The sequence below is a fragment of the Lathamus discolor genome, chromosome 15 (genome assembly GCF_037157495.1).
Source record: "Lathamus discolor isolate bLatDis1 chromosome 15, bLatDis1.hap1, whole genome shotgun sequence".
NCBI classification, from domain to species: domain Eukaryota; kingdom Metazoa; phylum Chordata; class Aves; order Psittaciformes; family Psittacidae; genus Lathamus; species Lathamus discolor.
The window spans coordinates 3,381,644-3,395,453 of NC_088898.1; the positions used below are offsets into that span (position 1 = coordinate 3,381,644).

At 43.6% G+C, this 13,810-nt stretch overlaps 1 protein-coding gene across 4 annotated transcripts in view; it reads right to left on the reverse strand.

Moving 5' to 3' along the window:
* Nucleotides 1-337: 337 nt before the first annotated feature.
* The window catches only part of MAPKAP1 (MAPK associated protein 1), a 97,947-nt gene continuing 84,474 nt past the window's right edge, over nt 338-13,810 (reverse strand). For all 4 annotated transcript variants that reach the window (XM_065695887.1, XM_065695886.1, XM_065695885.1 and 1 more), the window contains 3 exons: nt 13,389-13,526; nt 2,961-3,058; nt 338-947 (listed from right to left, as the gene is read on the reverse strand). In XM_065695887.1, coding sequence (XP_065551959.1) covers nt 822-947; nt 2,961-3,058; nt 13,389-13,526 — 362 coding nt within the window. In that variant the 3' untranslated portion in view covers nt 338-821. The remainder of the gene's footprint in view (nt 948-2,960; nt 3,059-13,388; nt 13,527-13,810) is intronic.

Below are 13,810 nucleotides of genomic sequence, written 5' to 3' on the forward strand. Positions count from 1 at the left end.
AGGAAGGGCAGATCCCAGCGCGCTCCTGTGGACAAAAGGATGCTCCTGCTTCAACCATGAAGACGCTGCCTTGGGTTTCAGAACACGGTGCTGACCACAGGCGGTGACCTCTGGTAACGCGTATGCAGAGCTGAAAAGCACAGTTAAATAAAAGCATTTCTGAACAAAACAACCCACGACAGACTCGACTGTCTCAGCGTTGCTTCACAAATGGGCTCCCCTGCAATGGCTGCTGTTCCCTGGCTCACGGTTGCCTCCTGCACTTCAGCAACAGAAGTGAAACCATCTGGGACTGCAGCCTCCCCCCCAAAGAACTGTGCATCATATGGACCTTGAAAAAGATTACATCTGTTTATTAATAGTAAAAATGGATACATTTGTCCTACATTTTGTTTTTAGAAATTTGATCATGTCACAAGCAATACCTGTGTGTACGTGGGTGTATTACAGATGTATATAATTTATTTTAACCAGGCTGTGAAATACTATGTAATCACATCTCTCCTTGTGATTGTACATAATACAGTAATTAAATGATGCCAGTCTACGTCATTCTCTTATTTCTAATCAAAGGAACCTGAAGCGTAACAGTCTTCTTTCCGGCTGATATGGCTCTTTATTTTTGTCACAGGGGAGACTTCCCATCACCAACGAGGGATAATCTTCCAGCCGTGAGAGACGGGATAATGCAGGTTTCTCCCCGCTGCTCCTGCCCGTTGGCAGCAGGAGCTCCGCAGTCCTGGCTCCCACCTGTCTCGGGCGGTGGGGAGCATCTCCTCCTCCTCCCAACGCGGCCGTCAGGCTCTCCTCGAGGCTCAGTGTCACTGCTGTCCCGACTTCTTCTCCTTCTGGAAGCTAAAGCTTGTTCTCCTGCTCAGTTTTCTTTGTTTCTGAGCAAAATAATCTGCTCTGGCTGTGCTTGCTCGCGACTCTAGTATATAGTTAACCTGCAAGACATGAAACGGTGTTTAATTCTGTTGGTGTTTCAGTAGGCAGCAGCCCTCCTGCCACCAACTGCATGAGGCCCTAGTGAAACTGGTCCCAATGGGCTGGCAACAAAACCATGGCAGAGACAGCTCCTGGAGAGCTCCACTCAGTGCATGGCCACTTCCAGCTCTCCCTCTGCAGCCCTCGGCTTGGCACAGGAGCATCCCTCTCCCCTCATCCCACCCTTATCACCCAGCCTCTGGGTTAACACAGCAGGCTGTGAAGACCCACAGTGCTGGTCTAATATAGCAATGGGCTTCAATAAAAGACTTTATCAGCTTCAATAAAAGTAATTCTTTCATTATGATGTTTGCATACTCAGCTAATCTCATAGTTTCCCTGTGTTTTGGCACATTTTACTTGATGAAAGCATTTTTAAATGATATTTAACAAGCCTGCTATTCCCTAAATTTATGATCTCCAGTGCTTTGTGATAATCACATAGATAATTTTAATGGAAGGTTAATGCAAGAATCAAAAAGATAAAAATGCCCTTTGGTCTGCCATTAGCTGGTTAATATGCTGTGGCTTAAAACTTGCACAATTTTATGCACTGTAGAGTGTTTCACTTTCATTGCATATTACAGCTTAAGGCATAAAAATATAGGGAATTTTCATGGTCAATAAAGCCTCAGTCTTTCTCACTTGATCATGTAAAAAGCCTAATTTGAAAAGTCTGATTTCTCCTAATGCTGATGGAATCGAAAACAAACTGGCAACTTATGCATGAAACCTGAAAAGTTCTATAGAAACAACCTGCAACTTAAAGACAAAAAGTACTGTTCAATAGTATTTCTCTCTTGAATATTCATGTTATTCAAAGCAACCCTTTTTCACCCTTCTTTTATGACCACTTTCAGATGTGTCAAGGTGTTCCGGATTACATCAGCTTATTTAAGATAAAGCAGGAACGAAAGAATTGGCCCAACGGTTCACAAAGTCAAAACCCTCCCAAATACATTCACTTTCTATGGCATTAATAAAAATGGTTGTATGTCAGTTATTTTGCAATCCTCTAAACTCCACACAGAAACGAAAGCAAAGATAACAGATGGTTTGCCAAAGTTACTGCTTTTCAGATCTGAATTGCTGTAAAATATTAGCTTGTGGAAAATTGAGTTTAATCTTCCAAGACTGTTGGAAAAATTTGTTTCAGAAAGTAAGCGTATGGACAAGCCATGAGAAAAGCAAACAATTGTGATAAAGTAACATGGTGAGAAAAATAACCTTTCTGCTTTCCATCTGCATTTGGAAAAGATGCATGAAAGGCAGGAAAGCAGCACTGTCCTGGCCATGCCACTGCCGCTGCTTGAGCCGGTGCTGGAGCTGCCAACCCAGCATCAACCCATGGCCTTGAACAGCAGTTTTGCTGGAGCCCTGAACGCTAACTCCAGCTCCAAGAGCTCCCGTGGTGCCAGGATCTCTGCTCAGCCTCCTGTGCTGCTGCTGAGCTCCGTCTGAGTTCGCTGCAGACCGGGATGGCTGCTCCTGCGGCTCCCTGTGGTCCCAGTTCAGTGCTTACATGAGCTGGGAGCCCTGCCTGGGTCTCTGTGGCTGGGTGCTGCGCAGCAGCCACACAGCAGCACCATGGTGCCGTGCAGGATGCAGGTCCTGGGGCACACCACCACTGCGACATTGCTTGCAGACCATCTCATGTGTCTGCGGGTGGGAACGATGTGGACACAATGAAATTGGGCAGTTTCCTGTAAAATTCCACAGGAAAGCAGTGTTTCTCTTAACTAGGAACAAGTATAAAAGGAAATACTTATACACAAGTAGGCAGTCTGCTGTACGGCTGTTTGCATAATGAATAAAACAATAGGTACCAAGGAGCTAGCCTGGTGAGTTAAATACACCTTAGTGGTCCTCAGGCACTACACTGTTTGTGTATTCCAGAGCCTCCTGAACACTTTCATGTCTAACAAGTGCTGAAACACCCAGGATTTTGGGTCACGTTAAAATTTAATACTCACCTTCAGTACAATTTCATTGACAGTAGCAGCATCTGATTCAAAGTAAAGGTGTTTGTAGTCATGATTGCTTAGATATGTAAGTTTAAATATTGCATGACCTGCAAAGATAAGAAAAAAACCTGTTCAGAATATTCCTGCAAAGTTTCTGCGGAGCCTGTGTGCCTGACAGAAGAAAACCACAGATGGTGATCTTAGCATACCATCAGCACAACAGAAGGAAGTAATGAAATGCTGACAGGCTTCTCATGTCATTTCAATTTAAGGCAAGTGGTGGCTTACAGGAGCAGCTGAACTCTATTCAATAAAGTTCCTTTTCCCATCACATCCCCACTGCAGGAAATGCAAAAATCTATCAAATGGCTAGTTAGCTCCCGTTCAGCCCAAGACTGTGTTTCAGTTAAACTACCACATTAGGACTACTTTACGTAACTATTCACTGTATAATACATCTCACGCGCAAGAGAAGTGTTATATTTAAAATAAAAGGCCAATTAACCCCAGAATCACCACTCCAACCACCTCTCCCCTAAACGTCACCCAAACCTACCCACTTGCTTACAGCAAAGCGAAACATTGCCACTGGGAAATACAAAAGGATGCAGCAATGATGCTATGAAACACACTCGGAACCAGGATTCTCACTTCCTACAGGCAGGACAATCAAGATTAAAGTGTAACTGCAATTTCTATCCATGCAGAATGTCCCTGGCAGGTTTTGCTGCTGCTCCGAATGGAGGTTCCAAGGGACTGAATGGACATGAGGTGCTGATGGCCTGGCCTGCCTCTGTGGATGCCTTTGCAGGGTAGCTTGGAAACTCCTGCCCTTTAAAAGTGCTGCAGGCAGGACAGGAGGATGTCTTTAAAAGCAAGGTCTCCATGCAGAACATGTAGGAAGGCAAAATATCCTTCACTTGTATGGAAGTTCACGGCTTCAGAATTAAAGTTAAGCATATTCTATACTTTCCCATCAGTTTTCTCATGATGTAGTCAGTTCTAAAGTCAAAGTTAGTAATCTGTAAAGTAACAGCCACACTACTGTAAATTCAGGGCTTTCCTGGAGGAAAGCTAATTTGAAATCCTATTTACATTATCTAATTCTCCAGATTTCCAAAATGTGACTGATATATGCTCAGATTGGTGGCCAGAAAATTTGAGACCCAAGTATTTTATTGTGGCATGTTAATTAACATGTTAATCTGGAATATAAATTCTGTATTGAAAAATTGGCTAATAATAATAATAAACCCCCCCTTTAAATCATTTGACAAATGATGCCTCAGCGGTACTAAAAATGCGGGAATTCCTAGCCCCAGCTCATCAGTATGTTAATGCATGCACGCCCGGCTCCACTCCGGACTGAAGTCAGCATCTTTACGATTCCAAAAGCGCCTGTGCACCATTTCTGGCGACAGGACACAGCACTGGACACAGCACTGTGCCCCATCACCTACCGCAGTTTCCTTGGACATTTACTATGGCACAGTTACAGCAACTGATTACCAAAAATGACAGTTCATATGGCACAAAATATGGTCTGGGGGATTCCAACAAGGGTCTTTGTTCTGGCTCTTGGAAGTTCCTGGGGTGGTTCCTGCCGTGGATCAAGACTTCCCTCACGTGGTTTAGATTCTTCATTCCACGTTTTCTTCCACCTAAGAAGCCTGCTTTCCCCACGCAGATCCTGCCTTGCCAGATGCTCCAGAGGCCGCTTTCCCTACCTGGCTCAGCTGGGGGAAAGGCTCTGAAAGTGCCAGAAGCTGAGCCCTTTGCTTCCAGCAGGATGGCCTCGCATCTCATGGCTCCTGTCTCCAGGCTGCTCCGTGATGCCAACCGGACACAAAGCTCTCAATGTGTTCATCTCTTGCATGTCGGAGAGTGGGCTGGGTGTGTGCAGGGAGCAGCAAGACCCAGCGTGCTGCTGGTGTGCTCCTCGCAGCTCTGCTGCCCCGCCATGCACCACCCCGCAGAGGTAAGGCACAGAACACAGAACAAAGTACTAATGTGAAAATGATCGCAGCCTCCATCAAGCCTGACGAGGAAATCCTCCCCAGAACTCCATTTTAGTTTTAAGCTGGTGATTTACTCCTCCTTTCTGGCAAAAGCATACAGCTGATAGAAGCAGAATGCAGACTTTATTTCAGGCACTTATTTTGGGATTGCGAAGAGTCAGCTCTTTCAATGACAATTACAGCAACAGATGCCAATAACAGTGCTGATGTGCCATGTAGAAGGAGGCAGAACTTGTCCTGCTCCATCGTGCCACACAAGCATCACGCATCCCTCTGCACAGCCAAGGGCAGTGTGTGCTCCCAATCCCACCAGTACAGACAGTGTGCTGGTCCCAGCCTCTCTGGCCAGGCGCTGGCTGAGCTGTGGACCTGTACTCCATCTAACCTGATCCTATGCCCTGACAGGTGACAGATTTAGTGGTAAGAAGCTAAGATGACTTTTCTTCAGAAAGCCCCATTACAGCATTATGTTTATATGCTCCAAATCCACATTATACTGTTTACAGCATGAAATATTAGTTCATTGAAATCATAACTGGCACTTTGCTCTGCTACTATTCTAGCCAGATGGAATTTATGAATTGTGAGATTGATTTCCATTTCCAAGAGTGCTTAAATACGTTATGTACCTCTTTCCAATAGAGCACCACCCTTGACAATTCAGAGATCAATAGGAACGTCAATGGTTTTATATTTCCATGTAAGAGTATCTGGTAACAGCAGCAGCTCAAGCGGCTTCTACCGCATGTGACAGTAGAATGAAAACAAATGCAGATGTTGCAGGAACAGCTTCATTACCATGACTCCTGCACGAACAATGGTTTGGTGTCCTTTAGCTTGCAGGTCTGAAACACAAGTGTTCAACTCCAGCAAATGTCAGTGCTGTCTGTCACTGCCCTGCACCGAGACCACGCAGAAGTGTATTTAATGTCAGCCACTGCGGCGGATGGCAAGGAAGAACTGAACGGGGGGAAGCCTCAATAGTTTGCAATCAGATTTAACCAGCTGTACAATGGAAAATGCATGTTATTCCCAACTAGGCTTATCCATTAAAGGCATTCACTGAAGGCAAATGAAATGACAGAAACTTGTCTGTTACCACAGGCTTTTGTTGTGATATAGGCACAACCCACAAGGTGAGCTCAGCAGACCCGAGCAGGTTTGGTGCCGCTGCCCTGTGCTAGGGCTGCAACACGTGCTGGGGTTAAACCCACTGCAACGGCAGAAAACTGCATCTGACCATAGGTGCCCCTTGGCCTCAGCTCTGAATGCTGACAAATCTTTTTCAGCTCTGGAACACTAATAGGTTCCTGTGTGGTTACACCTGGAGAAAAGCCTACAGTAGACTCAGGCAGAAGGGCAGGATGCTAATTCACTGGAAATTCACTGAGGAGAGCTCATTTACTCTTTCAGCATGATGTCTTAAACTCAGTTGTTTGGCATATCACCTAATTTTTAACACTACTGTACTGCCAAAAAAGCGAAGGAAGAGGCCAGTTAACAGCATAACCAATAGTCCTTCCCAATCCAACAGCATAACCCCATGCAAACCTGCTGCTCGTCTTTCTCCTCTCCACCTTTCCCAGGTCTTGTGAAACTGTTTGTGCTACCTCCACCACGTGCTTCATCCCCCCAGCTTCTTCTGTGTTTCCATGCAGGAGGTGAGAAATACTGCTGAATTACAGCTTCCAGAATTACTGACCAAATGTGCTTACACAGTCACCGGTAAATCTTGTGCTAATTTCTGCAAGTCCTGGGAAAACACACAAAACCTCTGCAGATCACCATCCTCCACTTGATACAGGTGAAAAAATGGTTCACTTTCCAATCCAACTAACAAAACTCTTTATCAGGATCTAAAACACACACTTCTTGCCTGGAAAACATTGGAAGGATGCGAATTTGCAGGAGGTAAGATTTTTAACCGTATCTGTTAAGTCTAGAAAGAGTTTTTCTTTTCCCCTCTTATCCCCAATTCAGCCTGTACCAAACCACTTGCTTTTGCCAATGCGAAAAACCCCACCCCAGTAGGCACTGAATTAAATCACTAATTAGATGGAGGATGAAAAGAATATTCATGAATTGGACAAACCAGAAAACAAACACTGGGAAATGCAAATTTATGTTAATTTTTCAATATACCTTGATGATTGCTTTGTCATTACAGGGCCATAAGGCAGAAGTCAACAATTAAGAGTTATTAGTGGAATAAATAGCTAGAGAAAGACCTCTCTGAAGAACAGAACACTTATGAGCATCATTTGACATCACAGAAATCATGACTACAACAGGACCAAAACCTTGATATCTCTTCTTACAGACTCAGGGAGGATCACAAAGAACTAGAAATCTACTAGTAAAAAAGCAAAGAATGATGAAAATAAAATACACATGAGCAATGTTTCTGCACAAAGGCAAATTTACTTCAAACACTGCATGAAATGGGGTAACCTCTGCTCACCAATCACTGTTACGTTTAATCTAAAAGCTTTAGGGAGGGATTTTGTTGTTTGAAATCCACATGGGCTACCTCAAAAATGATGCCGTGACCCTGGAGCATGGCCTGAAGGTCCTACAATAATGCAAGCATTGCATCACCATCAAAACACCCGTCCCGACAACCTCTAATAACAAGAAAGTTTTCTTCTAGGGGGATGTCATGAGGTGCACTGCAGCCAGAGCTGGGTTAGCAGGGATACAGCACCAAGCTCAGAGTGGGACACAGACTGAATGTAGTCCTGAGTGTAAAAGTGGGCTTAAGCCCATTTTATGCAAGTGATATTTATCCAAGAGGTACTAATTTCTGAGGCAGTGGTGGCCGTCAAAGTTATGGATGAAATCCTGACCCCAGTGATACCAGTGGAGCCACTGATGAGTTCAGACTGCACCCCATGTACCTGTGATGGGTCTCCTTCAAACCAAGGCAAGTAGCAACACATGATATGAACATTAAGACAAAAACCCAATAGCTGCAGTTCTGCTGGCTTGCCCCATTTTCTCAGGGAGCAGCAGGGCTTTATATTCTACTGTAAGCTTATTATAAAACACTGTTATTAGTGGATGTCTTGTTTCCAGATGTCCTGAAAGCAGAGTTGCAATTAAAGTGCTGCAAACATCCACTTTTATGTCCAATTGTGGTAACTGTTCACACATCTGGATTTTTTTCCCCAAAGCCTTTTGTTTCTTCTTCAAATTATTATCAGAGGCAGAATACTAATAAAGATTTTTGCAAGAATGGTGAAAATTGAGGTGGAACTTGGGGTTGTCCAAAACCTCTTCACCAGCAACCTTGTTTGGGAAAAAAGATGATAAATAAATCAAAATGCACTAAGCAGTGTTTCCACATGGCAATCGCCTCCTTCATTGCGTCTGCACCTCATCAATCACGCCATTGTCTGCTTGAAAGGCGAGCCTTGTAAATGTCATATCCACTCAAGCCCAAGGAGAAGCGAATCAAAATGCAGCAAGGAGTTTTAATTGGATAGTGTAATTAAACTAAAAAACCCCAGCAGAATAGCTTTGACAGGATAGATGAAGACCCCTTTTAATAGGGCTACAAAACATATTTGTTAAAAGGATGAGGCAATGCACGCTCCTGATTGTGCTCCAGAGTACTTTTATGAAAAGGCTGTTCATAGGGATGGATTTAATCAGCTGCAGCTCCGTCTGCAGGGCAGCAGCAGGGAGGCTCTCACAGCAGAGCCCTCACCCCACCACTGCCGGCTCCCTCGCTGCCAGATCCCTTCTCCAGTGAGCACATCCCATGAACCATTCCCGCACGGCTGTTGATGAGGTCTCCAACAGCCTTTTGCCAGGGCCTGGGCTGCCCCAGCACAACCCTGAGCCTGCCACAGACAATGGGAAATGAGCAAACCCAGCACCATCTGCGCCTTCGCTGCCGCCCCTCGGGGGCATCCACTGCTCCGCAAACCACACGGACTCCTTTCTTCCTGTCACACACTTGGAGATTCCTTTCACTCCAAGCCTGAAGTTTGGGAACATTTTCTCTGCCGAACCTCTTTCTATACCTTTTGATCAGAATCTGCGATGGGTCTCCTATCAAGTATGAATTTTCTTCTGTCACCCCATACCTCACATTACTCACAGCGGGAGCAACTACCCCACAACATTGTGTGCACCATTTGCAGAGCACACAGATGATTGTTGCCTCTCTGCTTTGGCTCCACTGCAGGGCTTTGAGCAAACATGCAACATCTCTATTTAAGCTCCCCAAGCAGCAGGAATCCATGCCTTCCCGATGAGTCCTGCATGTTTTTAGTCTTTTCACAACCCAATAATGAATTCATTAAATTAGTATTACCCAATGTGCATAATCTGGAGGAACTGGATCCTGAATTAAAACATCAAATACCTTTAGCTTTAAATGAAAACTACATAAAAGCATTTCAGGCATCACTTTGGCTATCACTTACAGCCAGTATGAATACTGCTAGAAAAGCTATTTTCGTGCAGATGTGGAATTCAATGGGAAAGACTGACTCGTGTAGCAACATCAATCAAAACGTCGGCTCCGCTGGCAGCTCTCGACAGTAAGGCAGGTTCAAAGGTCACAGGATAAAGAAAAAGCCAAGCTCTGGTTCAGCTCTAATATCTCCTTGCTAGAAGTCTTGCAAAGGTACCTACCCCCCTTCTGTACTAGGCGGCTTTCATTAATCTTCTTGCCATCTTTTTTAACTAGTCATGCAGAACCGCTCGATAGCGAGACATATAATGGGGAGGCCCTGTGCCTATTACCAGGTTAACACTCTGTTAAGCCCCAGTGCAACAATGGAATAAGAATTTAAAGGAAATCTTAAGCTGCGGGGTGCAAAACAGGCAATTAAATCACAAACTGAAGTTACCAATGTACTCCGTGACCTACAGAACACCTTTGTTTAGACTACTTTAATATTAAGGATATTTTGACCTAGCAACTGAGATGTATCTGCTTTATTAAAACAACAAAAAAGGCAGAAAAAGGATCACAGAGGACATTTCTCCAGTGCTTCAAGTAAATGACCAAATAAATCTGATTTCTGCAGCTATTGTAAAATACAAGTGAACGGAAGAAGCCCGTGTATGAGGATGACTCTGAGTCTGCCCAGTTGGTTAGCCTCAATGCCATGGAAAGGCCTGCGCTGAGGTGTGCTCACCCCTCCAGCCACCAGCACCAGCTCAGTGCACCCGCAGTGTGGATGCTGAGGCAGCCAGTAGGCTCAGCTCAAGGAAGGAATGGCCACGACACATCCATCACAACCACGCTTGGTCCACAGTGCAGTCAGTGTCACTGAAGTTTCTCCCTTGTCCAAGTAATGTAAGAGACATTAACAGAATCAGATTTCCTTTAAATTACACTATTGCAAAGGGACATAATTGTATTAAACATACTATGTTGCTTCCTTAAGACTTTGTATTATGTACACTTAATTGAGATACAAAGCTCTTTTCAGCTATAAAAATGACAACTACTTTATTAAGGCTTAAATCTTATTTCTCAATGATAGGATGCTTCCTTTCAAGATTCAAAACATTCAGAGTCTCTCGTGATAATCAGACCGAACCTGATTTAAACAAGCCGTTTATACACGATGTGGTCAGGTTCTAATGGCATTTGATCGAGCCAGCAGGGCCATTACCTCTTCCCTCTGTCTAAATTCAGGGAGTCTGATTTAATTTACAAATAAAGATTCAAATGCTGATCCAGGGCTACCACAAGGGCAAACAAGAATCATCCACCATCCCAGCCTACAACACCCATCCCAATGGCAAATGAGATGCCAAAGCTTTCCATTTTCATTTTCTGTTTTCACTGCACGCAGCTCTAAGTTCTGTGAACTCACAGCACAGGAAAGCTTCAGCCCTGTCCAGAATGACTCTGAGTCTGTCCATAAATATTCACAACATGTCATCTTGGAAGTTGTTGAGTCCTTTAACACTCACACAAGTGCCACTAAAGCTTCACTGCATGAACCTGTCTGTTCAGAGAAAGCTAACACAAAATAAGAGGCTCTTTCCACTACACTGATACACAATTTCTGGTTTCCCATTTCTGCAGGAAAGTACCAGCAAAACCTCTAACATCTCTTTAATCTGCAGAAAGTAAGAGCTAATTGACTACTAAACTGTGTTAACTATCACGTTCAGAGGAACAATAGTTGCACAAACCTCCGGCTATACTGACCACAGCCACCAAACTCCACTCCCAGCACCCCTCGCCCTCACTGAACTGTAAGGTCACGTTTGGAGGCTCCTGCAAACCCTTCACCTCTCTTTGGAATTACAAGAAGTCAGTGTACCAAGCAGCACTCAGCTTTATTATAACCCCAGCTGCCAACGTCTAGGGGAGGCAGGCAGCTTAATAAAACATCCTTGGTGTTCTCACCCCGTGTAACTGTACAAGCAGTGCTACATGTGCAGAACGCTTCTGAAAGACGAGATGGAGCATATTTGTGTTAGAAGAGATAAAAACATGAAAACAAAATATATTGTGGAACGCAAAGACCTTATCTTTATCCACCCTCTCTTTCTTTGCAATAGTTCATTCAAGGAAGATCTGGGAATAATTTTTGATGTAAACTCTGCTACAAACATATATCACCATGCTGATAAAAATCACAGACCAAACTTGTGAAATACAGTGAGTTTCATTTCTTTATGCTACTAAAATAACTTTTTTCCATTTAAAATTCAAGAGATACTGATCTGCTGTTAAGAGTTCTCCAAAATGTATCATTCTGAGATGTCACACTAAAAGTCTCTTCTACTGGCCTAAAATAATGACTTTTGGAACATCTTTCATGAATCAGGAAGAGGTCAGCAGATTTCAGGAGGAATTATTTTCTCCTTTGGAAATATGCTGAACACTTCTTTAATAAGAAAAGTTTATGATCCTACAAAAAAGAGTAAATAAAACCCCTCAGTATCATAAAGACTGCCTTTGTTGTAACCTGTCAGCATCCTCTTCAAAATGACCACAGACTTCAATGATCTCCACATGAAGGTACTGCCCTTTCGCAACCGGAAACTATTTGGGGGTTGGAATCCTGCCCCTTCTACAGCAGGAGGTGCTGGCCCTGGGGCAGGAGAGCTTCATCCCTGCAGGATGCAGTTCTGGAAGTCTTCAGGGACAGCCTGAGGGTCTCAAGACTGTCGTGTTGACAGGAGTGTGAGCTCGAAACTGTGGGTTTCAAGGCTGGTTTTCAGGTACAGTCCCATTTTGTGGGCACAGTTTTACCACCACAAACCCAGAGGTGTTAATATATTTTCAAGTACAAAACTGCACCTTGAACTATCAAGAGAACGGTTATACAGTTTGGACTGCCTGGTCATTAGAGAAGTCTTTCATTGGGATCATGCCTTCTCAAGGACCATGAAGTCTTGCTGGAGAGACAGGAAAGGAAGACAATAACTGGACTAAGAACATGAAAGTAGGAAGGGGTAATGAAGGGGAGAAGGATATAGTTCAATAATTGCTGATAAAAACTGTGGCAGCCATAAATTTACTCTTCAAAGAGAATTCAACAGATCATTACCTCTGTAAATATGTATCACATAATTCTTCCTCTCTGTCACCCTGCAGATAAGTACTTAATACTTGGCATCCCTACCCTGCAAAAGCACAAATGTAATAAAATCCATCTGAGCTTTTGAACTGCAGTTACTTTTTGATAGTAGATTGTTACACTTTGGCACCCCAAGGAGACATTGCCCAATTCCCCCAGGACCTATCTTGTGCTTCTTAAAACAAATTTTACAGATACAGACTCATTACTCCACTGATAAAACAAGCACAAGCACTTGGCTTTTGAATTTGCACTCTAAACACAGCAAACTCTGACCTCTTGTTGATGACCGGGATGAACTGGGATGTCCAGCCTGTCCTCCCGCCAGCTCAATTATTGCTGCTGGCCAAGCACTGAACTCTTAGAAAGGGTACATTGCAATTCTGGTGACCCTGCAGCCACTGATGAAGCAAATTTAGACTGTGCTGATACTTACTGCATATCTGAGATCCTCAGCTGCACCTAACAGATTGTTCCAAACTGGTTTGGATGTTAAAAGATCTAAAATAGCTGCTGTTACGTGAAAGCATATATTCGACTGCCATGCTATGGGGCTAAAGACCAGCTAGGCAAAGTCAGTGTTTCCTTGGTGTGACACTGTTAAGCAGCTACTGACAGTGGGCAAGGAACACTCCTAATGATGCCATTAGCCGTAAACAGCATTAAAAGGACACTCATAAAATGTGTATTTGTTTATGTTGTGCTCTCTGTAACAGAATTGAGTCAGATTAAAAACATCCTATAACGAATAAAATACACCTATAGAAAGAAAAGGGCACGGTAGCAATAATTCTTTGGACATCCAGCACATACAGGGAGGGAGAGAAGAGAGAACATAAATAAAAAGGACTACTCACTTGGGCTTTTTTCTTCCGCAAGGTCACAGGCACAGAGGAGTTCAGAATCGATTGAAATGGGTTTCTGCTTAATCCAAAACTTAGTGCTGGCCTTCTGATTAGTAACAGGGTCTATCTCTACCTTGTCTCCAGAAATACCTAAGATGAGAAAGAATAGAGAGCCACAACAGTGATCTGTTTAAGCGATTTCATATCGGCTGTTTGACACACTTTATAAATCTTAAATGGGATGAAAGTATATTGCCCTTTTGGGCTTTTTGAAAGCACAGGGGCTTTTGAAACCAAAAGCAAACGGTTATCAAACTGCATTAATAATTTGCATTTTATTCTCCTGCCTAAGCATACCAACAAGAAAGAAATATCACAGAAAAAATCCTTCTCAACACATACAGAGCTCTTCTGGAAGCAGTGGCTACATGAGC